Here is a 26,605-nt window from a genome sequence, read left to right as displayed (position 1 = left end):
GGATCTACCTGACTTCACAAGAAACCGATGTCAAAAATGTGATTCTCGGAAGACTGAGGCGGGGAAAACGGGTAGAATCAAATTGCCCGTCGAGAAAGACAACTCTTAACTTACTTGAACCTTCCTCTGTCGCCATGCCGAGTCCTTCTGCTTTGTTCTGCCTCTCAAATGCATTCAAGTCCAAAACACTGGGCATAAAGGAAAACCCAAAAGTTAAACAGAAGCACTTGATGTAAGCACAGAAATACATTTTTGCGGCATAGAAAACACAACAGTATAGTACCTGCAAGACTGCATCAGTCCTGAGAGACTCTTGAAAAAGCCTGCATCTCTTTTCTCTTTCAGGTAATTAAGCATTTTCTGGGATTAGAGAGGAAACGCATTAAACATCCTACTGTGGAAAACAAGTGCTACTGCAGTGTGGTTTCTGAATATGTTGTGGGTGTAAATGTTGATGGTTGGACAGAAGAATAAGAATGAAACAGGAAATAGGACAGAAAGATGAATATAGTTGGATATTTCAGCTGCATAATCTGACCTGCTGAACGTGCACATTGCCTCCGTTTAAGATGGAGATTCCTAGTTTGAGGGTGCAGGTCACCATGGGGCCCAGACGTCCTGATTAGAAAGAGTAAGATACAAGCTGCAAGTCAACAAACATGGAGGACAGAAGCAGGTTTGACTGATAATGAAGGATAAATCCCAGCAGCAGATCAAAGCGTCTGTGTGCCAATGGCAAAGGATACATTTCAGGGTACCAAAAATATTTTTAGATGGCAAGGTTAGCTTTTTTGTGTTGTGGCTTTTTCGCAGTAAAATGGTCTCATACATATTAATAGTTTACCCCAGGATTTTATTCTTGTCATCAATGAAAAACCTTTTAAATGCATTTAAAGTTAACGGAGCTAAAGCTCCCCATAAAGAAGAGAGCTTGTAAAACAGCAGACAGGTTACAGATCAGCTCTTCGTTACCTTTACTGGCGCTGCTCATCTGTAGCACCATCTCCGCGGCCCCACGGGCGTGCAGCCTCGCCTGCTGATACAGGATCTTCTGCTTTTCCATCTCTTTTTCCTGAGGAGCAACACATACGCACGCACAGCAGTCATCATTAGCATACACTTCAATGTACCTGTTCTGAGTATTTCCAGGTGACAGAGTTTTGGTAAACTAAGATGTTTTTTTAAGAATGTAACACAGACTGTGTTATGAGGATATCAGCCTGAATGAGGGGCATACCTCAAAAGTCTTTTCTTTCCCTTCCTCCTCTTCTTCCTCCTCGTCGTCCTCTGCACAGCTCTGAAGACACAAAAGGTCAACATTCATGTCGTTAAATTCAGTAAATCAATCAGTCTTTCCGGAATGATTTAAACGTAAAGAATAACTTAAAGGCCACTACCTTTGCCATCATGTCTGCGTACGCAATATACAAAGGATCTTCATCCAAGTAACTGAAAAGAAGTGATGTCCCAATGTATCAGCAACAAACATCAAAACATGATTTTTATTGTTATATTTTATACTACATGCAACAGGAGCACATAGAATTATATTTGTTAAACAATGTAAGAACTACAACCTCAGTGATTAAAGCATATGTACAGTATGTCCCTCTTGAGTGAAGAGGAACATTATTTATTGAAATTCAAAAGCTAAAAGTAGCACATTTAAAATAAATATGACAGAATTTCAAATGCATGCTTGCCGTTACATCGACTCATGTTCAGTGTGTTAACTCTCTCACCTTCTCTCTGTCAGAGCGTTGTGGCTGAAGTGGAGGATGAGTTGGTGGAGAGGGTCTGGCTGGATCTCAGCCACCTCCTCTTCCTCCTCCTCCACAATTTTCATCGGGGTTTTCTGCAGGAGTCCACAGGTGAGAACAGTTAGCATTGTCGAATCGTCCCTCGAATAAAATAATCATTTTCTTCACAAACTTACTGACAATTGTGCCCATTCACACGTTTGTCAAAAACCCTGGAAAGAGTCGGTAACATTCAACGAGCACTAGCATGCAGAGGATTACTTTTGTCATGTCCTGGTGATCCGTGGAAAGGACAGGGCAAAGGAAGTGTTAAGAGTGGATGATGAACAGCGTTGAAACCAGTGTTCATGCATGTTACAGCAAACAGAAGCAAGCAGTGAGCCATTTGGTGATATGACTGTGAACATGAAGAATGACGCTGACACTATAGGAGCATTACAAAGAGGGGCTACACAAATGTCCACGAGTCCAAACTAATCTTGACAGACTTGTAGAAGAAAACTGTATCTAAGGCTGTACTTTATTCCCATTCAATGGCACAGTTTTAGTGTCTTTATGAATCTGCTGCACATCTGCGTACAAAGATCTCATGAAATATGATCTTCACATGACTACGCAAAAGCATGCCACCGACGTCACGGCCACAGAACGTACTGTAACGTCACCTTTACACACTACAGACTTACAGAGTACAGCGAAAAAGACAACTGATGGGTTGGATCCAGATCTGACAGCCAAACAGCTAATGACTCCTATTCAAAGGCCCTCCTTACCACGGCTGTCAGAAAGGCATAGCCTGCTTTCCTAGAGACGTGAGCGCCGGAGCTGGCCCTGTGTCTCCTGAGTTGGTCATGCAGCCTCTGACCCCTGACGGATCTCTGTTTGAAGGGTTTTGCACGCTTAGAGCGAGGGCCGCCCCTGGGCGCTTTGGGCGAGGTCCCCACCCGGGCGCGCTCCCAAGGCTCGACGGACGCAGTGCTAAAGAAGCATTCGGCAGACAGGACTGGCAGAGGGGTGCCAACGCAGGGCACATGGGGCAAGGGCAAGGCGAGCCCAGTACTTACTGCCAGATCCTGAACTAGCTTCTCCTCAAAGGAGTACTCCTCTGCCTCTATCCAAAGTCTCTGATAGGCCGGGATGAAGAAGTTGATAGCGCGATGCCTGGGGAGGGAGGAGGTGAGGGGAGGTTGGGAGGAATGGAGGGTAGTGGGGAGGGAGGTACAGTGGCATTAGGGTGGGTTCTGGTGAGTTTTTGAAGGAGACAGGAAGGAGAGATGAAGGGGGGGGGGGGGGGGTTACAGGAATTGCATTTCAGGCAGGGGGGGTGATTGGTCAATGTGGGACCCACTGGCTCTTCTGACTGGTCACGTTTGGTCTCTGGCATAACTACAGTTCCTTCCATCAGGTTGTAAAAGTCATTAGAGGAGCATGCACACTTTAGGGGAGATATGCAGGTTTTCCAACAAATAGGTGCATCAACTACTGTTTCTTGTAATTATTAGAAAAAAACATTTAAAAAAGATGCACATGTGTGTCGTAACACTACACAACTTTTGAAAAACAGATCTTTAAGAGCAGGAAGCAAAATAACATGAAACAGCGTTTACACTGTATATTACTGTAATCAAACATACTTTTGTAAACCAGGTAGCCAACTAATAAAAGTCAAAATTGTTTTGAATAGATTTCTTTCTGTCTGTCTTTCTTCAATCCTTCCTTGTACACCTGAAATGAAACAAAGGCCTGCAGCTTGCAGTGTGTTTCCGCTTTCCCAAATAAGATTGTTTCGGTAAAATTCTTGGGCTCATGCTAGCTGACCAATCAGAATCAACAGTGCAGAAACAATTGGCTGGCAGGTAGGCAGAAGGTCGGTCCACAGCCTGGTGGATGAAGGGGGGATTGAACTGATGAAGCATTCGCCCTGTAGTTTCACTTTACCGTCAGCAGGGAGAACAGGCGGTCAAAGCTGGAGGCTTTGAACGCCCTTTCCAGCCAAACCTCCCGATAGCCATTCAGGAAGTAATTATTATTTTTGTATCTGAGGGAGGATGAGGTAGTGTTATGCAAGAAAACAACACAGAGGAGAGAATGTCATTAGGGAGGGTGATGAGGGGTTCACATGGGCACACAATCCAGAAATAAAATGCCCCACCCCCTCCCGACGACTACTCGGTGATTGCCTGTTATGTCCGGTTAGATTGAGATAAAGCAATGTCTTAATTGGGTTTTTATGTCAATATTGAATTATTGACATTGTAAATCACCTGGGTAGATTGTAGAGTGGAGCCATGCGGAAACACGCCACCACAGCACGCTTACGCTGTTTGGACAGGAGCTTCTGCCTGATACACTTCTTATTTCTCAGAGGCTGCTCCACCTGAGGGATGAAGACATGGCGACGGTGAGACGCAAAGCGGGGACCAGTTGTGTCGACAAAGATGCTATATGCTTGGTGCTGTGTTGCTGCAACAAATTAATATCTTCATCATCAGTTAATCTGTTTCCGAACTGCTTGTTATGGTCCCAAACCTGCTCCAGGTGGAAGACTGCAGCTGAGATGCTCTGCACTCGGTCCACTGTGTGCTCTGAGTTTGCGGGTTCCTCGCTCTTCACCACCACGTCGTGGTACAAGTTCAGCTGCCACTGAACCGCTGGGTCATCAGACTACGACACAATAACACACAATAAATAAACAGCAGCGTTGTACTGATATTACTGACACTGATCTTCTAGGGAGAACATCATCTCACCTTGTCCTGAAGATGGAAATTCAGACGCAAGTGCTCCTTCACCTCATCATCTGTGTCTTTCTATGAAGGGAAAGGGTATTCGTACCAGAGAAAGAAATGCATTGTTAATACCCTATTAGTAGAAGTCTTTAAAAGTAAATAGACAGAGTGCTAATTTGTGTATAAAGCTATCACATTGGACAACATTTGAATAACTTACTAAATGTCTACCGCACCAAAGAAGACATTTGTTGTTGGTTAAGGGCTTTAATTTGCATCACAACAAAACTTTCTCAATTCTTTTAAACTCCCTCTAAATAATCCTCAACATAATAAAATAAAAGCTGAAGTCTGTGATGCAAAGAAAGACCATACAATTACATAAGACTGGTCAAGAGGCACCACTCTGGCCTTAATATAAAGTACATGTATCTTTGATGGGAGATTTAGAAAGTTGCACTCAATGAGCTTCAAATGATTAATAGAGGCTCCATTAAAATTGTCTATCAGTGAATCAATTATGAGACCTAAAATAACTTATATAAGGACATTGTAAGGAGAGATCTTGGGTCTAGTCGTGTGAACTAGGCATTACCAGACTGTAGCGTATCTTGGCGAGGGAGATGAGCTCCTGGTCTCCCGGGGTGCACATGTTGAGGCCGATGGGGAGCAATTTCTTCAGGGCAGCGACGATAAGGGAGGTCTGGATGGAGTAGTACTCGCCTCGACGCCGCTTGTGTTTCCTCTCCTGGTCGCCCCCAGACTACAGAGAGGAAGGAGACAATTCAATCTTAAAAGACACACAACCAAGTGACATTGGTTACTTCCTCACAATCATGCATTCGGATGAGACTTGATGCTTTTATGTACTGTATGTTTTCTACCAGGCAATGTGAAAATTTACCCTGATTCAGCCACAACATTTGAGATCCAATCATCAGAGACTATGCTTTTAGGTCACAAAAAGTGTTTCACCTTCAAAAACCACCGATTAAGATGAAACGCACACTGTGACCCAAAGTGCCTCAGCATAAATCAGTTAACAAGCAGAGTCATCCGGGATCAAGAGCTGAGGAGATCTGCTCCACTGTGAGCTATTGAGTCAAAACAACCCCAAGAGTGCAAATAAATAAACTGTCCGGCTCCGCCAAAAGAAATAAACAACAAGGTCCCACAGTGACAGCTTGTTGAGCGACTGCTGGACCAAACACTGCCAACATCCGGATTTATGACCCGACTTTACCACAACAAATCTCCTCATTAAATGTCACGTCACGTAATCCCTCGATGTGGAGGTGAATTTGAGAGGTTTGAACTCATACAGTTGATTCGTAGAACATCTCCCGTCTACACATTCAGTGTGCTCGGCACATGTCTAGGGATCTATTAAAAAGCACAGGAAAAGTGCTTCGAGGGACTTTTCCTTTCAGTAGCGAAAATAAAAATGGCCAAGTAATTTTCTCAAACAGCTGGCTGCTGTAGCTCTTGGCAAATGTTACTAAAACGAGTGAAAAACGGGCTATTTCTGCCACAAATGAATTCTCATTAGGTGCTTCAGTGAGTATTTACGACAGGAGGAGTGTTTGTGTCCGATTGACTTGAAATAAACTACAGTGCCCATGATCTTCATAATGAAAAAACTTCAATATAGCTCGTCGTTGATACGTTTTTAATAGTTTCTGGCCTAAAATTGAGATCTATCGAACAGATGAACAAGATGCATTAGGCTTTGGATGCAAAAAGGATTAATTCATTGTTGGATTAAATTAAGCTTCGATACAAAGAAGTTTTTAGTAATCAAGTTAATCAAGAATTCGTTTTCGCCCTAATCACTTTCAGAAGTCATTTTCATAAAGCTAATCATCAGCAATATCAAATATTTTGTTTTGCCATTTTGTATTCACCCATACCACATGTAACATCCATTACATTTACCTTGGACATCTTCGCCTTGCCCTCTCCAGTCAGGAAGCCCAAATTGTTGATCTCATTCTGAACCACAAAGTTTTGCTCCTCACGCTTAAAGTTCTGGGTTCAGAGGACAAAGAAAAGAGGTTAATCAAGAAAGACAACCTCAAGACCAGCATACGGTTATCAAACGTCATATTTCGATCTGAAAACTTGACTGAAGAGTGAGACTTACATGGGACTTGCACCAGAGGATGAAGATCTCCGCCACCATCCTGAAGAGCTCGTTGGAGTCTCCATCCGGCTGCTTCAGCCACCTGGACCTGGAATGGACGGAGACATGAACCAGAGACATTTTCTATTGAGTTACATTACGTTGTGTCACATCTGTGCAGGTCACGGCGATACTAAGCATTCATAAATCAGACATATAGGTGGATAAAGCTCAGGGACTACAGGGAAACAATCATGTTTAAAACTAGACAAACTAATGTTTGATGATAAAAAAATCCCCCTGAAAATCTTTGAAGAGACTATTCTTTCTCTGCTGATATTGTACCTGTTGTTGTCCACATAACGGATGAGCATGGGGTAGAAGGCGTAGAGGTCTCTGCAGAGCACAGCAAACTCATCCAGGATGAGCAGCTCGGCCTCCTGGTTGTCACCTTTACTGTCGGCCTTCAGCAGCTCCTCTTCAGCCACAACCTTCGTTTGCAGCACATCAACAACTCATCTCCAGCAATCAATTCATTAGCAAAAATGTCCTCACACAAGACCCTTACTTAGTGGTAACAATCTCCTCCCTGTATGCTCTCTCAGTAAGTGACAGAGGTGTTGTTACTCTCAGCAGGTGTGACTAAGCATAACGTTCGTGGACCAGCTCTTGTGACTACTGACTGCTCCATAAATACACTATAAATTCAGCCCCTTACGATGGAGTCAGCAAACAAATCTACTTTACCCACAAGTGTCATTGAGCATAAGATACAATGTACATTATATTTTAAGCTCCCACCTTCACTGTCTTCAGCCTCAGTTTGTCCAGTGTGGGCAGGAAGTGGGTCCTCAGCAGATCTGCTCCAGCCTTGCAGATGATTGGCTGAGAGTAGACTGGAGACAGAGACAATGGAGAATATATATTGTTGGACATGGGCAGCTGAGATATACAGACACCAAAATCATTCCTCTGTCGCTGGAGATTATTGGCTCTGGTGTCAAGTGTCACAACTGTCAAACTATATTTAGCACTTAGTTTTTAAGTTATATCCGCAATTGCGTTTTTTGTCCTCCAAAAGTACAACACTACGCAAAACAGGAAATATTATTCAAAAAATAGTTTAATACAGGATACACTATATGAATTATTCGCTTGTTTAATTGACTTGTATGTAAAGTAAAATATTTAAATGTGGTTTTAAGAAGTGAGAAAATGCTTCACTTCAATGATCTGCCTTCACAGCACCACAGCAGCTAATTATGTTTATCTGGCCTTTCCTGAACTCCCACTGAGGAATGTGCACTAATAAATGCAAATTTTTCTACAAAAAGAAAATGAACATTACATTACCATGAGGTTTCCACAAGGGCATCATCATTTAGAATCACTTTGGAGAGATTCTATTACGATGCTGAAGTTTCACTTGTTTGTTAATATGTTTTAAAAGAGAAAAGGAGACGGCAGGGTAGTTTCTACATCTGTTGAGAACAAAACTCACCACCTAATGACATGTAATTACTTCCATGAAGCAATTCATTTGTAAAATGCTCTCTTCCGTTTCCCAACAAAGCAAAATAAACCTACTACAAAAGCCCTGCCTTTGCAAGTCTGGAAAAAACACAATCTGACCAGCATGAAACCCTTTCAAATCATATTTCTTCTTTCTCTAACAGCCTGGAGCCTGGCACTTACCTGCAATCCTCTTCATCCAGGGGGCGTCATCGATGCCCAGGTTGTTGTTCAGGATCTTGAGGATGTTTCCCAAGATCAAGCTGAGGTGTTCAGAAGTCACCATAGTGCAGCACTGGGCACCTGTCGGAGAGTTCTCCGAACCTTTCTCCCACCAGTAGGACAGATAGTTGCACAGCATGGGAAGGACCACCTCAATCACCTGCAGGAGAGAGGCTAAAGTTCAAATGTCTGCATGATTGATTTTGAGGCAACACAAGAGCTGTACAAATCGATTTGTGCAACAGTTACTTAAATCTCGGTTGTGCAACACACTGATACGGTCTAATAACAGCCTTGTACTGAAATCTATGTCATTTTTGTTGAACAATTTAGTCACATTTTAGTTGAACAGTGGAGGTTCTTTAGGTACAGAAATAGTTTGATTGCTTCTTTCCCTGTAAATGCAGTGGGTTTCTAGCCATGTTACTTTTAGGTGGATCAGAAAGCTAGAATTCTTCTTGTTTCCATCAATAACAAACTGGATCTTTTGAACTCAACTTGCACATATATTTTTAATGTTTTTTTTAATGTTTTAATGTTAAAATACTTCATAGTAAGACATAAGTTTGGACAACATACAGTATAACATGCATATCTTCCATAAATAGACCATGTTCCATAGCGACTTTTTGTAACTACGCCACGATACTCTTTAGCATTCAAGTAGTGACCATGTGCGACCAAATGCCTAAAAAAAATGCAGCTGTTCGTATACATTCAAATATCCCGTCAGTCCTTCTGACCTCTGGCATGTCGTTGTAGCGAGCACCAGACTCTGAGACGTCGCTGACGTCTTTCAGCAGTCTGTCAAGACGAGGCATCTCCGGAGACATCTCCTCCACTTTGTCCGGCATACTCAGGACTAAAAAATAAAAACACACAGACAACATTTAATGACAACTTTTAATGCTCTAAACGTATAAACGTTACACGGCAACACATTGTAAATGGGTGGGATAATGATCAAAATAGAAAGGAGCATTAGATGGACACTCACTGGCTCTCTCTCGGGGGGTCTTTGTGTTGAACACAGACAGAGGGTTGTGGCCGTTTAGGTGGGGCTCCAGGAACGCCACGGGCATGGCTCCCACCAGCGTCGCCAGGCTCTCCCCCAGCACCGGAAGATGCCTGCAGTACCACATGTACATTTATGAAGTGTAATTAAAAAACAACACCCAAAATGTATCTTTATGTAACTTTCTTTTACAGTTTTATTTTATTGCCAGTTAGAGAATAATGCCACAGAATAATGGTTTTAATGAAAGACAGTTGACACTATGGTGTTTTTCTGTTGTGTCCTTTCCACAAGTTTGATAAGAGTTTAGAAATATAACTAAATAATAAAGCCTTTATACTGTAACGCACACTGTACCATAGAAACTATTGCATAAGTGTATCATAGTATATTTTTAAATAAGTATATGGATACATGAGGTATCATAAATCATAAATCCTCCTGAGTGCATTTGTCACAAATATGAGTTCATCAAAAAGCTTTACAGACATTATCCTAATTAACAGTGACAAGCGTATTACACTTCATGAAATACAATTTCACAGTTCCTTGATACCAATTCTAGTAGATGATAGAAATGATAGCAAGCATTAATCATTACCAAGGAGTCGTAAACTTAATGATCAAATAGACGGTACTGCTCATGTGTTGAGCCAAATACCAATTTAAGAAAAGTTTGGCCACCTACCTCTCCACAAAGACGCTCTTTCCTGTTCCCAGAGAGTAGAAACAAGTCAAGATTCGGTAGCAGGACAGCTGCACATCATCCACTGAAACAAACAAATACATTCAGCAAGCACACAAACCTTTTACTTACATAAAAATTCACAAAGAATGGATTGTTGCTGCCGATAGCACCATTAATTGAGCATCATTTGCGATCGCTCTCTGCCCCGTTGTCACGAAATCAGTGATAAACACAAACTCACACAGCAGGTCCAGTCCAAACTCGTATGTTGTGATGTGCTCAAAGAGGGCAGTGAGGATGGGCAGCAGCGCCACAGTCACATAGTTGATGCTCTGTGTGACGCTCTTCATCTGGGCACGGGACTGCATGAACTTCCCCAGTTTTAGCATCTCTAGCAGCTTCTCCAGGTCCTCCGCCGCGCTCTCAAAGAAAGTCCGAAACCCGGCTTTGACCACCTCTGAGCCGGACTTCATCACCGTTCTGAGAGAGGGGAGGGAACACAGGATGCTAATGTGCGTGCTCAAGACCAGTTTTATTGTCTACTTGATGGGTCACTGTGCATATACAGACGACTTACCTGGTGTCAAGTGTGTGGGAGAGAATGTCCAGACAGCTCACCATCATTGCAGAGTCACTTCCTGTGAGAGAAACAGTTACTGTAGATGTGGAAAGAGATTTCAAAAGCAAAGGGGCACACGAGCATACAGAGGCAATGCCAACCTTACCAAAGAGAGAAATCCTGTGTCTGACAAGAGCTGCCAGCTTACAGAACAAGCTGGAAAAGAAAGACGGTAAGGACAGAATTGAACAAAAAGCTTCAGAGAGAACAGAGAAGAGCTAGAAAAAAAGCAAAGTAAGCAAGGAAATAAGAAAAGTTCTGATGGAAATATTCAAGTGAACCTCTTCACTCCTCCCACTGAGCTAAAAAGGGAGGACTCTCTGAATAGCAAAAACCTGACAATGGAAAAGGCTGATTACACAGATTATCCATCGCTTCTACACAGTACCTGGTGACCATCTCTTTCTCTTTGTTGGAAGCACAGCCACAGCTGCTCAGGCTCTTGCTGGGCGTGGACAGGAAGTAGAGACAGTGGTTCTTGAAAGTTTGATCCATCAGAGGAAGCAACACCTGGAGAGAAGAAATGCAGAGATGAGACTCAAACCCTCACTTAAAGCTTTATTAAGAGTGAATTCAACAACTTGTCAGTGGTTCTGTGGCAAAAAGCGTTCCCGACCTTGGCGAAGAACTTGATTTCCTGGTCATGAGGTGATTTGTCCGTCTTCCCACTAGTGGCCATCGCCTCTGGATTAACAACAGTGTTAAGTGGCGAGGTCAGCGTCGAGGACAAATTCTGAATCAACATAAAGCACCTCTTCGTGCCCTTGTGTTTAAAATGTCACACACTCACCAAGATGAGCGATAAATTCCTGGGCAGAGTCAATGTACTTCAGTAGCCTTTTGAGGAACTTGTAGGAGAAACGCTTCTCCATGGATGATGAGTCCTGCTCCATGTCTTTCTGACCTCTGTCAGATTAAAAAAAGTCAAGAAATCACAAATAGTTACTGTTCAGATTTGGGATGCACCAACAGCAATTTTCCAATGACCGATTACTATTCATCACTTGTATGTTCACAATAAAACATTGGCAATTAAATAACTTAATTTTTCTCCAACAGTTACGAGACCTTTTTATTGCCAAAACCTTGTTTTTAAGGTTGTTCCTCCATTGCTCCTTTTGGACTTAAAGGTGTTACAAATTGCAAACGTTATGTGTTTTTCACTCACACTGAGGAACTTTCACACTGACGTCATGTTGTGTCTGTGTGTGTGTGTGTGTGTGTGGCTGTTATATTCTGTTAGTGCCGCAGCGGCCACTGTAGGTGCAACGTGCATGTTGTGTGTGTGGCTGTGATGTTAGTGTCCGTGTCGATGTACAGCACGTGTGTCTCGATCAATGCTTCTCTAGATCAAATGACTCTTTTTTCAATCAATTACCAAAAGCAAATTGTTTCGATATAAAGAAAAAAAAGGTTTGTATTCATAGCAGTGCTCATTAGGATTTAAACTAGAATTACTTCATTAAGCACAGTCTAAAGTTTTGCCTGACATATACAATACAGGAAACATTTAAAAGTGCCTTGAGCTGTTGAGACATTGTGCTTTGTGTTTCTTAGTGTTACTTATTTCTTTAAGGAAGGACAAACTGGAGGGAGAGGAGGGTAACCTTATGATGGCATAGCCACTGATCTGCAGAAATTTGAAGAGCTCCTGGGCCTTCTCTCGGTCTCTGTACTTCTCTTTAGCGGTCAGGGTGTCATAGGGAACCAGCAGCGGATGGGTCCCTCCTCCTGACAAGTCAAATCAAACAAAAAAATCATTTCAAACCCATTTTACACAGCTCACTAGTCAGAATTAACACAACTCAAAGTGTATTTTTAAACTGCACACTAACGCACCTTTGCTAACGAGCTCAGTTTTCTTCTTCTTGGCCCAGATACTGTGGTAGTTTTCTGCTACAACCTCCACCATGCCCTGCAGGTACAGCACAGAATCAAATGTAATCAAGTCTGAACACATTGGTTTTGTGTTAAAAAAAGAGACAATTCACACACTGAGCCTAGAGCATATGTAACAACTTTTATAGAACAATGATCATATTATTATTATTATGATTATAACAACAATGAGAAAAAGATGAACAAAAACCAACCTGTAACTCTCTAGACAAAGTGACATTGTGCAATTCCATTGGAGCAGGACTGAATCCACTAATCTACAAAGTCAGATAGAGACAATACAAGCACAAACCAGATATTAATATATATATATATATATATATATATATATTAAAAGCTACAAATGCATCAGTCATTTTAAATATCTCTCATCAAATCAATGTGAGGTTTACTACCCTTTGCTAGCTGGCACAACGCAGCTGTGATTTGATCGCTATCTGACTCAAAGTTTTAACATTTGCAGGTCTTAACATTTTGGTAGCTTTTTCCTGGATAAACGCTCTTCTGCACGGGGAGTGATGTGTGGTATGCGTCTGGTTTGGCTACGCTAAACGGAGTAGCATTTCAGCGGTAGGCATGAGCACTGAGCCAACATTCAGAAGCGAAAATAATTAAACTTGATGTTCCAGAACCATCTTTAAAAAGGGAGAATCTTGTGAATTTAAGTGTTAGATAGTAAATAAGTATTACAAAGGAAACATTTGTGAGAACATTAATGTCTAATTGTGATGATCCTACATCAGGATGTTACCTGAGACTCAGAGGTCTTTCGCTGTTTTTCACTTTCTCGTTGTTGGAACATGGCGTCTCCTTCCTTGGTCCTCTCAATGTTCCAGCCCATAGCCAGCATGCTCTTCATTGACTCTCTCACTGGCCAGCGGTATGTTTCTCTCTCCTGCATATTGAACACACAAAAGTTGACGCGACAGTTCAACATGGGGGGAAAGTGTTCATACAAGACAAACCCATCTGATGTGTAAATAAAACTACTTTCTACATTTTCTAGAGGTGATTTTTCTATTGGAGTTTCATGGTAAGAAACTGCAACACTGGCTCGGCCCCTGCATGCAAGCAACACCATTATGTCCGTCTTAAAACAGCTTTGCCACTGTGAGAGATTTCTTTCACTCAGAAAAAAAGTACCTTATGTTTCATACACAATCAGCAGCTGAAAGAATGCTTCCTACTCCCCTAACGGCAGCTGTGTATGTACCAGTGTGCATGTACCTTCTCACTCAGAGCTTTGTAAGGCTTCAGCAGTGGATGGGTTTTGGCCTGCTCGTCCAGGCTGTCTCCATGTTTCCAGCCTGCTGACACCTGCAACAACAGTTGCAGCCTTATAGTACTATGCATTTCAGGAATATAAACTTAAGTTATATATTGTGAGTGCTTGCTGGCCAGGCATGCTACTGTACCAGACAGAAGACAAATAAAATTAGGTTATCAATTTTCTATCAGAGATGGCAAACGGTAAAACCACACGGACAGGGACTAACCTTCTCTGAGGACCACTTGTCATGGGAATGCTCTGCATATTTGTTGGCAATGTACTCAAGCTTTTCAGGAAGAGAGATACTGGAAAGTGAAAAGAATATTTAAAGAATTATTTCAAAGTCAATTTTACGTATATTGAGCAGGCAAAAGCTTTGTTTTGATTTACAAAATGGTGCCTTTTAATCTAAAAGTAAGTAAATGCATTTTCAGACCACTCACTTGGCGGTGTTGATGGGTTTAGGATCAAAGTTGCCCTGTGCATCCACTGATGCCTGTTTTTCCAGTGTTGCTCCAAGACTGGCATCCACGAAGTCTGGAGGCAAGGCTCCAGCGATGGCACACAGGCAGGACATGGCAATTTTGAAAAGGTCCGCATCATACTTCTACAGAAGAGACAGATCAGCAGAATGAGGACATGTCTGCTTAGCTAGTCGATGGACAGACTGAGTAGAGCAAAGACAGGAAGAGAAAACGATGAGGAGGCAAAATAAAAGACAGAAAGCTGGATAAAGTCTGCACCAAGGGATGGCTTGTCACAGACTGATAAATGATTCATCTGTTTTGACTTCAGCCTCAGCTGCACTGCTCCCAGGCACTCCATTGAGCTTACATTTCACTACCAAGAACTTTCTAGTTTTTTGTTGCTCTAAGTTTTGTCTAAAAAACTGAACATAAAAAACCAACAGCTTTAGAGAGCAGACACCAATACACTCCTAAACATTTAGTTATGCAACAGAGAGGGATTGCTTTGCAATAAAACAAAATGAGCAAGAGGAGGAATAGATAAACAAAATAAAGAGAAGTAATACAGCTTTCCAAAATCATAAACGCTACAGACACACACTGTCAGTGAATCTTAATGAATAATCTACACAACAGGGTTTCTGGTTGTACCTTCTGAGACAGGGAGTCAAAGATTCCCCAGAAGAGTTTCTTGGTTAGGAGGAGCTCCTCCTCGGAGGCTATGCCAAAGCCGGCCATACCAGAAGGCAGGCAGTAGTACTTCCAGTTCTGCTCATAGTGGCTGGTCAGAAGCTAGAAATCAAATATAAAAGGAGAAAACGTAACAATTTGAGTTCAACTATATTAAAAATTCTTGCACATCAATGGCCAAAGAGTAAGGTTTTTACTATTTATACTGTATTTCATGTATAAAGGGTAAAATACATGATGCCTAATGTCACCTGCCTTCAAATGGACTTAAAGAAATGCTTGGATGAGGAAACAATGTGTCTGGGCGTTCAACACACAGCAAATGAGGAGGATAAATGAGTTGTGAAATATGGGATGCCTCCGATTGCGCGTTATAATTATGCCATAACTCTTGTTTCAACGAATAAATCAAGCACAATAGTGAAAAGAAACTCGTCTAGTGTCTCACCCCTATGGGTATCTTGCAGTATTCAGTGAGCATAGGAACGTCGAACACCAGCCGCCTGAGTAGCTGCTGCATCATGGAGGGACGCAGGTGCCTGTGAAATATAAGAATTACATTAGTGAAACATAAAAATACAGGAGCAGCGATTCGAGACTCCCTAGATATCATACATTTGGTACAATAGCTCCAATAAATGCAGATTTAATCTATTATACACACCACACTTAATTCTCTCATGTGCAATTAGACCAAGCTGAGCACCTGAACTGAAATATAAATGTACTCTGAAATGTGGCCTTTATCTATGTGGCAGTGTATTCACAAAGCTGCATGATTCAGGGTCAGTCGAGGTTAAACTCTGTCAAAGACATTAAAAATGGCTGCCAACATTATGTGGTTACAATCCTTAAGTATCAGTGCGATCATTCTGTAAATACCAAACTGGCTGTTAGTAAAGTATAACGTTGCTGATGCTAAATTTGGCCCTTATAAAATTTAAATAGTTTAGATAGTAAGGCAGTATTACTCTTTGTGGCAAATTGCACACCTTACATATCTAGCCTTATTCATTATAAAAAATAAACATTTAGGGTTTTAGGTAACAATTACTTTGAGTCCCGACTGAAGTTTACCTGCGTTCACTGTATAAATGTTATAAAGTCAAAAATATCAGATTATTTGAGTCTAAAAGTGCCAAAAGATTGGTTAAGTGGTAAAATAGCCCATAATCTATTATGCCCAATGTCACCGTTTCCTGCAGTTTGTCCTACGTGCTGTTCAATATGTGTTGCACTATGCCCGAGGCAAGCCATTTGACAGCGCCATTGTTTGAAAGAATAATGGCGCAGCCTCTGCAAATCTCCACCCCCCCCCCCTTTTTTTTATTATTTTCCCTCAGCCGAGTCCGATCAAAGCTCAGCGGGCCTTACTTGCAGATAGCCAGCAGACACTCCTCGATGGCGTCCCTTTGGGCTTTGGTGAGTGAGCGTCCTTTGGACAGCCGGTAGATTGTCTGCAGCGTGGAGTCAATCAGCTGTGCGTAGTGCTCTGTGTTGCTGAAGAGAGCGGCACAGCGGGTGAGCAGAGGCAGCAGGGCCGAGCCGATGTACCGGTTCATGGCCAACGCCGTCTCAGTGGTGCTCAACACCTCCTGTGGAACGGAACACAATACATGTGAACTAAAGGATGAAGAGGCACAAAACACATCTGATGATTAATAGAAAGTCGGAGTGAAAATAGGCTCCCGGCGCCAGCAAAAAGAATAGATACGTGTTAAAGGTCCAGTATGTAGGATTTAGCGGGCTCTATTAGCAGAAAAGGAATACGATATCCATAACTCTGTTTTTATTATGGTTTAATCACCTGACACTAAGAATCTTTGTGTTTTCTTAGCTTAGAATGAGTCCTTCATGTCTACATATGGAGCAGTTCTTCTTCACAGACTCCGCCGAGTTGCACAGACATGTTTCTACAGTTTCCCAAAACAGACAAACCTAACACTGGGTTTTGAAGTTAGTTGCAATCTGCAACTTCACCACTAGATGCCACTAAATTATTAGTTTTTATTATTTATTTATCTAATGAGCAAACCGGAAACTCCAACTCACCTGTGTACACAGGAATGATTACTATGATGACATCACCATTACAGTTAGAAATGCAATATGAACAGAGATAGAGAAGACAAAGATCTAATTTTACACATGCTAGCAACAAGTACTTTTACTTTGTGCAACTACAGGCTAAAAGACTGAAATGTACTCTTTTAAGATACATGGGAAACAAATGTTGTGGTTGTTAGTGAGTAACAAAATGAAGGTTTGAAGGTGAAGGTGAGCTAAGGATTTGTAGTGAAAGTTATCGGGGTTTCCTCTCACTCACCGTGTCCAGAGACGCAGAGGCTCGCAGGTCAGGCAGGAAGCCGACCTCCAACATGTGGAGCAGGAAGCTCTGGTCCTCGATGCCGTACACTCGTTCTAGGAAGAGCACCATGGAGGCCTTGTGGTCCGGACAGAAACAGGCTGACATGTCAGGTTCTGTCAGTGTGCCATCTGAAGGTTAAACACATTTTAGGGGGGAAAAGTTTCAGTTCAATGTGCCATGTGTAAACATTGTATTTATTGTTCCTATTAAATTTGATACTTTTCTTAGTATTCCTGACTATTAAAGCGTATTTAACTTAATAAAGTTAATCTTTTAATACAGTATGAAACAATACATAAATGATGTAAAGGTACATTATGAACAAAATATGTAGAAACAAAAAATAAGTGTATTTAAGGTAAAAGTGAGTTCAGGAAAGATAAGCTGTGGAAAGTTATTACAAAAGCAAAATGAGTTCAATCATTTCAGACACAGCTTGCTTTCTAAGAAAATTGGATATGAAGGTAATTTTCTTGTGCGATTGCTGCTGTAGGTGGCTTTTTTTCTTTTTAGGTAAAATGACAACTATAAATAAAATCCTAAAGAAAAGCACAAGCTGCAAAGGTGCTGGAAACTATTTTTCTTTTCAGTAGAAAGAGGGAGAAGTGAGCAGATATTCACTCTGGAAAGCCGGGCTGGTACGACACATTTTCATGATATACCTCCAGAGCTTAGGAGAGCGGAGATGATTTGTGCAGATCCATTAATTTAAGTAATGTAGCATGTTAGTTCAGTAGGCAGCAGAGAAAATTAGAATCTGATATATTGTAGCCTATGTTTGTATATTCGGCTTAAATCAAAATGTGTTATCAGAGTGCTGTTTGTGAGACCAGTTTCAGGATATGAGAGAGAGAGAGAGGAGGAATGCACACCAGTGTTGGTTGATCAAGATGAAAGCAAAAGTGTGAAGGAAGATAGTCACACATTTGTAGCCACGATATAAAGAAATGATTTAATAATTTACCAACGTTTTAACATGACAGTCTCTCCAGGGTACTGAATCCGTTCCTCAAGAGGAGACCTCAAGGGAAATACATAATATCTCACAAATAGATTTAAAATGAACATATCAGAAAACAAACAAACAGAAAAACGTGAAAAGCTGAAAGACAGAGATAGTGGGACGATGCCTTGGTATTACAATACAAAGTCAAAATCAACATTTAGGCCATTAAGGGCGAGATCCGACAAAAACCTATAAGTCTTATAAAAAGTAATTTTCTCTATGTTAATGTAGCATAAAGCATTATTTGCAAGAACAGCCTAAATAAACTGTGTCACAACAGTGTAGTTAATCATTTTACATTATGATGCTGCAATTTGTCACTCAATACCGTGCAGAATACGAAACGCTGGTAAATGATCAAATCATTATTTACATCGTTGCTACGAGTGTGCGACTTTCTTCCTTCACACCTGAAACCAGTTTCAGGCTTCAATCCGGTCCAAAACCCCTTTTTTTCTGCATCAGTTGGAGGATGTTCTGTGTCACCTTTGGCTGCTGTTAAAGGTTTCTTCCCCGCTACATTTTCAAACTGACCATTGCTTGTTTTCTGTCGCTGCACCTCGTTCAACTTCATTTATCTTTTGTTATTCAACCATCAACATCTGCATGACTTCATACAGAAAATAAATACAACAACCACCACTGAGACCAACATACCTTTATTAAGCACAGGCATTTTGAGGGGGATGCTGATGATGCCCACCAGGTCAGTCGTGGGAACCAGAGAGCGCAAGATGGCTCGGATACGCAGCGCTTCACCTTTACCCGCATTGATAAGCTGTAATAGACACAAATAGGAAACAAAAATAATAAATGTTATCTATTGAGGAGAAGTACAAAGTGTGTCATGGTCGAAAATTACATAAAATACCAAAATACATTAATAAGGGCAGAGTTAAAAGATTCTGTGCTCTGCAGGAGCCAGAGGACCAATGCCAGTGGATCTCAAACGAGGCAAATGTTCATGAGGGATTAAAAGGTCTTAAATACTGTATAGTCTGGAGCCAGGTCATGAAGAGCTTTAAGGGTAATCAATAGGATCTTAAAATCCATCCTTGAACAAACAGGGAGCCAATGTAAAGAGGCTTTAACAGGTGTGGTATCATCATATCTCTTGGTTGTGGTTAAAAGAGTTCTGTACAATCTGAAGTCGTTTCAGATTTCTTTGATTAAGACCAGATAATCAAGGCGCAAAACGACAAAAGAATCTACATTTTTTAAAGGTCAAATAGAACGTATTTATGATAATTAATATCCAACGCCATATTTCATTCGGGTCATTGTAGTGGCCTCTGTTATTGTATAGAGAGGAGTGTGAGTCTGTGCATGATGAAAAAGCTCCTCACATGCATCTCTGGAGCGCAGCGTCCCAGCAGGTCAATAAGAGCCGAGTAGAAGGACATGATGGCGTTGCCCATGTGATTAACTTCTTCTTCTTCCTCACCAGACCTGAAACGCACAAACACACACATATATAGGATGCTGCACACCTCCCTCTCACTAAGAAAATCAGGAACCATCAGCTCAGCTAGTAATTTGATTCGAGGTAATTGGAGAAGAAAATGGGAACCAGAAGAGAAATAGATTACAGCAATCATGTGAGGAATTATAACAATGCGTTGGCACAATACATGATCTCCAGACAGGCCACTGAGTTATACGCATTGATTTTGACTCGCTTCCCAATCCCTCGCCTCACTTCACGCAATACTAACCTACCCCATTAAAATGCAGTCAGAGTATTACAGTCTTTGCATAATGATGTGAGCCGGCAAGGCCCCAACGCTTTCTACACAGCATTCCATCAATGTCAAAGCTGCTGTATTGTTTCCTCTTAAACCTCTAACTAGACAAGCAGTTCTGTGTGATGTCTTTATGGTAAAGTGATGTCTTAACTTTAATGTTTGGTTATTCAAGACTTACTTAAAAATAATTATATCGCTTGAACGATTAACCTGTTCCCAGCTGTTTTTTTTGTTAAAATGTAGATTGAATAGGGGTGACCCCGAAGTCGAGGATTCCATCTAAGGAGCATGATTCGCAGCACTGGCGGTAAAATGCGATGATGAATCAAAAGATCATTCCAGTCGGGCTATATAGGGGCGCTGAATGTCTGGTTTTAACTAGAATTGCTTTTCTTCCAGTAAATCATGATATATAGCCTATTCCATCTCCTCCTAGGGACAGCGCCGCACCGACACACGCTCCCCCTACAAATAGTTAGTCTAGGACACCCCTCAACTTGAAAATGACCGGATAAGTTAAAATAACCTCTCTGAAAGACTAACTAAATAAAAAATCTAATTGATTACATTTTATATAGCAAGATAATGAAAAAAGGATGTTTTTGCACCATTACAGGGAGATTTTAAAGTCCCCCCCCTCACTCAAAACAGTGTTTTTCTTATTGTTGCTTCACTGTACAGGATGATGAATGTTCAGAGGCGTTCTCATGCCTACAAGCATGATTTTGTGTTATAACGGCTAGTGAACACATTTGCATACTTATATGTACGGTAAGAGGGAGAATGAGTAAATGTGCTTTGAAGAAGAGTATTTTTTTAAACAAATAATTAAACTTCACTCTCCTCATAGTGAGTGAACAGTATAAAATTCAACCTGATATAGCACTATTAATTAGTCTAATAACTAAGAATAATGCTTGTTTGGCTAAGCTCAGAAACACACAGGCAAATCTAACTAAACGTAACAATTCACCACAAAGACAAAGACAATGGGTGACCTCAACACTAGTGAGAGCTCAGTGGGTTTCTAGTGTCTCGTGATGATCTTAATGCTGATTCCCAGGCTTTTCAACACGATGTAAGAAAATGGTGTGGATTCATACCCATTAGTGACCACAGAGAGAGTCGTGGGCAGGTCCAGGGCAGGATCGTCAGAGATCTTGATGGCCTCATTCATGGCTCCCAGCAAACCCTGACCTCCCTCTCCCCTCAGGGCGGGGCCGAAACACTCCGGACGTCTGATCAGCAGCTTCACCACCACGTTGGCATTTTCTTCCACACTCTCACCTGGTGCACAAACACGACAGGGAGACGGGCATTTGAAGGTGGTGATTTGAGTTATTCACAAAAGGATGAGTCAGAGTCTAGAGTCTTTACATCGTGCACTCAGTATGAAAGTCGACATACCATTGCAGAAGACGACGAACCTCAGGAAGGACAAGTAGCGCTCGCCCTCTATGGGGTTCCAGCCGAGGTCTGGGTAACCTTTAGCAAGCAGCATGGCACAACTCTGAAGACCACAGCCTGCCAGATACGTCACCACCTACACACACACACACACACACACACACACACACACACACACACACACACACACACACACACACACACACACACACACACACACACACACACACACACACACACACACACACACACACACACACACACAAATTCAGTTTCACTCCTGGGTATTATAATGACATATTTTGTCTTCTTGACTGTCAGTATGAGAAACAGTGACGGCTTGAAGGCATTTGCTGAGCAGGCTTATTCAGACGGGACAAAATCATACATCATATTGTAATGAGAAAACTTGGATGGCTTGAGGTTTTTATATCTGTCTGGCTCACTTTCACCATACAAAAAGCCAGCAGTGAGCAGTTGTAATAAGAATTAAGGATATATATAATAATAATAATAAGAATCTGCTAATATAACAGAAAATATAATATAATTATAACAACACGTGATTTATTTCTTCATTTACATTTATTTATGTATTGTTGACTGACTGACTGACTTATCAAATGAATGTGTGCATTCACCTGAAGATCACTTGTGTTTTAAAGTCAGTTCCTACTCCCTCATACTGAAATTTACTACATCACACATAGTCGCAATACATTGAGTATATTTGATATATCGCCCACCCATACCATCAAGACGAATATCATCTTACTTTCCCTGTACATGTGCTTTTAGACTAAACGGGTGTTTCGGTGAATTTAAGCTTAACTACGACAAAAAGATCTGGTTCTCTCATCTCAGCATGTTTAATGCAATTTCATTCAAATTTGCAATTTTACAGTGCCTGAAACTCAAGTTAAGCCTATCATAAAGCAGATTAATCTGCTACAACAAATAACTCGAGGTCGTGATAAAAGGAACAAACATTGGCTGGTGATCAGCTCGAAACCACTGGGTGCACTAAATAATAATGTTTCAAGGATCAATAACGGTGTAATTGCAGCAGATTTCGGACTCGATGTTCGTAAACACGTTGGTTTGTTTGCTCAAGTAACAAACCTTCTCCAAGTCAGGCTCCTCCAGGGCCAAAGCCAGGCCGTTGTTGTCCATCACTGAAGATGCTGCCACATCCAGCGGAGTGGAGCCGCGCATAGCTTCAGAGGCTACACACACACACACACGGGTAAGTGTTAACAGCAAAGAAAACTTTACATTTGCGCTGTACTAAACAACAGGGGGCAGTCTATCTCCATATGATATGATATAGAAAATGGCTTTGAACTGAAAATGCTTCATCGCTTCAATGCTGCTCAATTAGAGTTGCAAACATAATGCACATTTTGACAAGTATTATAAAATATACTTAATAGAAATGTATTGAATGTTTTACAGATTAACTGCGTCATTATTAATGGACATACAGTGTATGTCTCCTATTTACTGCAATGATCATTATTGTATTCGATGCTTGTTTTGATAAGCAACCTAATTAATATGCAGATAATTAATCATAACTTAATGAATCCTCTGGGACTCGCTGCCTACATTAATTGTTACGTTCCCATTGGTAACATACTTTAATTTGTATTTAGATTTTAAAAAAATAGATCAGTCATCGGTTTAGAATTATAACTACGTCCTTCATGCAGGCAAAGTTGGACAAAAACAGAACACAAGGCACGTCTCCCAGCACCTTCACATCGATATACGTGATTTATGAGAAAGCAAATATAAAATGTTTCATGTTAGGCATCAAAAACTGGTGTGCTGGCATTCATTGGTCTTCTACACACCATCTCCTCTTTCACAGGCAGCAGCTTTAGTTTACAGAAGCAACAGAGGCAGCAGCAGCAGACAGAGCCCGGTGACTCATCAGTCCTGCCCTAGCATGACTAAATAATCCCCGTCCCTAGTTTTTCCACCTCGATACCTTGGCATACTGTGGGCGATAAGTTTGTATCTCAACTTTAATTAGCTGAAGAACCCTTACAGCAAGTGGCACCTATTGGTTTCAATGAACATTTTGCATTATTTTGGGAGTCGCAAAAGGGCACATTTCAGTTTCTTCTGTTGGGGATTACTTGACATGTTAAATGTCAAGTAATCTATTTGACTTCTTCTCTCAATATTTCTCTCTTCCACTTTTTCTCACCATCGCATATTCCTCTTCTGAAAATCTTTTTTTTCCAGTACCCTTCTGTTCACCCTTTATATTTACCTTCTTCCATACATCTTTAAACCTCTGTCTTTCTCTCTCAGAATGATATACACTAACTGTAATAGAAGAAAAGGCTGAAAGGCAACTGTCAAAAGACAGGAGGAGAGCAGACCGTCTCCTTTGTGAATCTACAAGTACTCACCCAGCCCGACACTGCTGTTCTCCAGCAGGTAGCTCAGGTGGTCAAACATGGCTTTCTGGTTCTGGCGGCTAATACGACAGAAGTAGCACAAGAAACGACAACAGCTGGCCACCATCTTCGGGAAGGCGATCTCCTGTGGACACAAAATAAAAACACAAACGTGAAGACGTGCAACAGACCCTCTTTTTTTATTTTATTTAAACTTTACTTTTATTAAAATCTTCAGGCAAAAAGAAAGGGTTGGCATGGGCAACATTAAACTTGTGACCTACCATGATGACGTACTTTTGTGGGCAGAGCGTAGGTGAAGGCAGAATAATTCAATGGAACACGTTAGTCAACGCTGGCTAGCAAGTTTTTTTAATAATGAAACTGGAATTAGAAAGTCAGCTGGCTTACTAGCCAGCCGTTAAATTAATCAAATTCAACAACTCAATGCTTCATCGATCACACTCTCGTTACAAAGCGTGGGAACGCACATCGTTATCGGCAGATAAATGACGACTTCGTTCTGATCTTTCCCAGTGTGTTGTATGGAAAGTGGGGCAGAATTGGCAGGCGGGCTATGCTGGTTGGCTTCCTGGCTCCCCCATGCTTTGGTGCTGCAGAGGATAGGCCCAACATCAGGCCACCTCTTCATCTCTCTAATAGTTTAGCCTACAAGCAACATTTCTCTCCATCTCTCTAATAAATTTGCCTGCAGCGCAGCCGCCGTGACGGCTGAGGGGGTCAGCAGAAGGCTAAGGTAAAGTATTGGCATCTCCATCTCTGAAATGCTTCGCCTGTCTCGGTTAACACCATTTCATAAATAAAGCTTTGTAGTTGCAAAAAGTATTGTTTTCTTTAAACAGAGCTCTCTCCAGGACCTTGAGTTGGGAGTCTCAGCCCAACTTTACCATATATCATTCCAATCATCTTCAGATATCTTGAGTCCTGATTCTTTCCCCCATTGCTGCTTGATAGACAGTAGTGTACTTGGAATCTATTGGATATGTCTGGAGTCTCATATGCTTGGCTCTGAGAAAAGCTTAAAGTATAATCAATAAACAAAATCTATTTTCTGTTCAGAACACAACTGGAAAATCATTTCACCTCCAAGTCCTCATGCGTATAATGCTGTTAGCGCTTTATCGTCCTCCTTCTAGTATGGCTTCACTCCAAGTGTTCAGGGAGCATAAATCTAAGCGGGAAGTAATTTCTGACATAAATCCACACCTTATCTCAGGCAAATTACACTCCCCAAATATGAACAGCACAGAAAATCACACTCATCATCGGGCAAGTTGCCCTTACTCTTCGGCTATCAACGGTGCCAAATGTTTACACTTCTAAAAGCAGATTCATCACAGTGTTTGACAGCCAAAAGCAATGTCCCCTCTCTAAGCCTTTGTGGAAAAGCTACCTGTGTGGTAGCCCTGTGCACGATTGGGAAACAGCATTTTATTAAAGTCTGGGTTTAAAAATAGAAAACCCATTCTTTTGCAGTCTGCTCATTTTATACCTTGATTATGTAACAGAACTTATCATCAATATGTAATTGTAAGAGCAAATATTGCAAACCTTTTACACTCACAAGCTGTGGTAATGCCACTTTATATGGCCACAGTTAGTGAAGTGCACATATCAGGTGGCATTAAACTGGTCTGGAATTTATGTCCGAGACTGTGTGATGAGACTGTCAGTGTCAGATGTGAAGGCCTGAATGTCTCTCCGAGGTCTTCCTGTCTAGGGTTTTGATTCATGCTTGGCACTAGATGTGACATTAAATCACAACCATCTCTTTCAGCTTCTGTCAGCACTGCCCAAAAAGGACAGGCTTGAGAGGCCTCGCTCTCACCCCTCTCTTGCTCTCCTCTGCCCTCTCCATTACCCTTGTGGCTTTTTCTGCCTATTATGTTGTTGATCTTGATCAACATCATAGGATACAAAGTGCTTTCCTGAGATCAGTATACAACCTATTAGGAATAAAATATTAGTGTCTGTCGGGGGCATTATTTACAAAACTGATCCAAATCAGAAACGTAACAGTTCAGTACTATACGCGCCACCCTGAGATTTGACTAACCTGGGAGTAAGAACCTTTGAAGGGGGGCAGGTATAACAGTTCAGGAAGATACATTTGAACTAAGCTCCTCTGTTCAAAAGGCAGGTTAAAAGTGCCCTGTGAAGCTTTCTTGTAAACAAACACAAGTCATTTTTACAGTGAGTGTTACTTACTTCAAGTCTGACATAAGTGTTGAATGTATTTTCTCCCTTTTTACTTCACAATTGGACCTTCAGTTGAGATGGTTTTGTCAACTGTTCACTTGACAGTAACAACTTGACAGCACTGGGTTGTACCGTGTTGAGTACAGGTAATACTGATAGTCCTATCGAGTCTCAAAAGGTAAATACGCGGTCACGCCTTCGTACCTGTGACTTGTCACCTCCCAGAACGTTGACCATGACCTCCATGACGGTCTCGTGCATGCCCAGCACTCTCATCAAGTTGGGGTGTTGGTAGAAAACCTTGTTGTTCATGATGTCACTGGGAACACATGAAAATAATTAGTGAATGTGTTTTACATTCCATATTTTCTAGGTAATATACAGCACATTGGAAATAGTGCCCGACAGGGTTGGTTATTATCATCAAAAACATTTTTGACGTTCCAAATGATCAT

General features: G+C 41.4%; 1 protein-coding gene across 1 annotated transcript in view; it reads right to left on the bottom strand.

The window, feature by feature from the left end:
* Window positions 1-26,605, bottom strand: part of ryr3 (ryanodine receptor 3) — a gene marked incomplete at its 5' end in the record, with an annotated part of 102,176 nt that overhangs the window by 13,806 nt on the left and 61,765 nt on the right. The window contains 44 exon segments of the mRNA XM_079180418.1: window positions 115-188; window positions 284-360; window positions 539-618; window positions 973-1,072; window positions 1,238-1,297; window positions 1,398-1,449; window positions 1,743-1,855; window positions 2,825-2,921; window positions 4,025-4,137; window positions 4,290-4,424; window positions 4,511-4,570; window positions 5,085-5,252; window positions 6,425-6,517; window positions 6,633-6,720; window positions 6,957-7,102; window positions 7,413-7,507; window positions 8,307-8,505; window positions 9,089-9,207; window positions 9,343-9,473; window positions 10,049-10,130; window positions 10,290-10,528; window positions 10,626-10,686; window positions 10,774-10,823; window positions 11,056-11,177; window positions 11,284-11,351; window positions 11,458-11,573; window positions 12,275-12,398; window positions 12,507-12,582; window positions 12,761-12,823; window positions 13,318-13,461; window positions 13,794-13,883; window positions 14,063-14,141; window positions 14,280-14,443; window positions 14,955-15,095; window positions 15,442-15,532; window positions 16,368-16,588; window positions 17,320-17,489; window positions 19,025-19,145; window positions 19,714-19,816; window positions 21,216-21,399; window positions 21,520-21,655; window positions 22,642-22,745; window positions 23,943-24,075; window positions 26,355-26,469. Of these exon segments, the coding sequence (XP_079036544.1) occupies window positions 115-188; window positions 284-360; window positions 539-618; window positions 973-1,072; window positions 1,238-1,297; window positions 1,398-1,449; window positions 1,743-1,855; window positions 2,825-2,921; window positions 4,025-4,137; window positions 4,290-4,424; window positions 4,511-4,570; window positions 5,085-5,252; window positions 6,425-6,517; window positions 6,633-6,720; window positions 6,957-7,102; window positions 7,413-7,507; window positions 8,307-8,505; window positions 9,089-9,207; window positions 9,343-9,473; window positions 10,049-10,130; window positions 10,290-10,528; window positions 10,626-10,686; window positions 10,774-10,823; window positions 11,056-11,177; window positions 11,284-11,351; window positions 11,458-11,573; window positions 12,275-12,398; window positions 12,507-12,582; window positions 12,761-12,823; window positions 13,318-13,461; window positions 13,794-13,883; window positions 14,063-14,141; window positions 14,280-14,443; window positions 14,955-15,095; window positions 15,442-15,532; window positions 16,368-16,588; window positions 17,320-17,489; window positions 19,025-19,145; window positions 19,714-19,816; window positions 21,216-21,399; window positions 21,520-21,655; window positions 22,642-22,745; window positions 23,943-24,075; window positions 26,355-26,469 (4,997 nt within the window).

This window comes from Pholis gunnellus, assembly GCF_910591455.1.
Source record: "Pholis gunnellus genome assembly, chromosome: 19".
In the NCBI taxonomy this organism is placed as follows: domain Eukaryota; kingdom Metazoa; phylum Chordata; class Actinopteri; order Perciformes; family Pholidae; genus Pholis; species Pholis gunnellus.
Note: the sequence above shows the minus strand (reverse complement) of the source record. Positions and strands in the feature narration are given on the sequence as shown.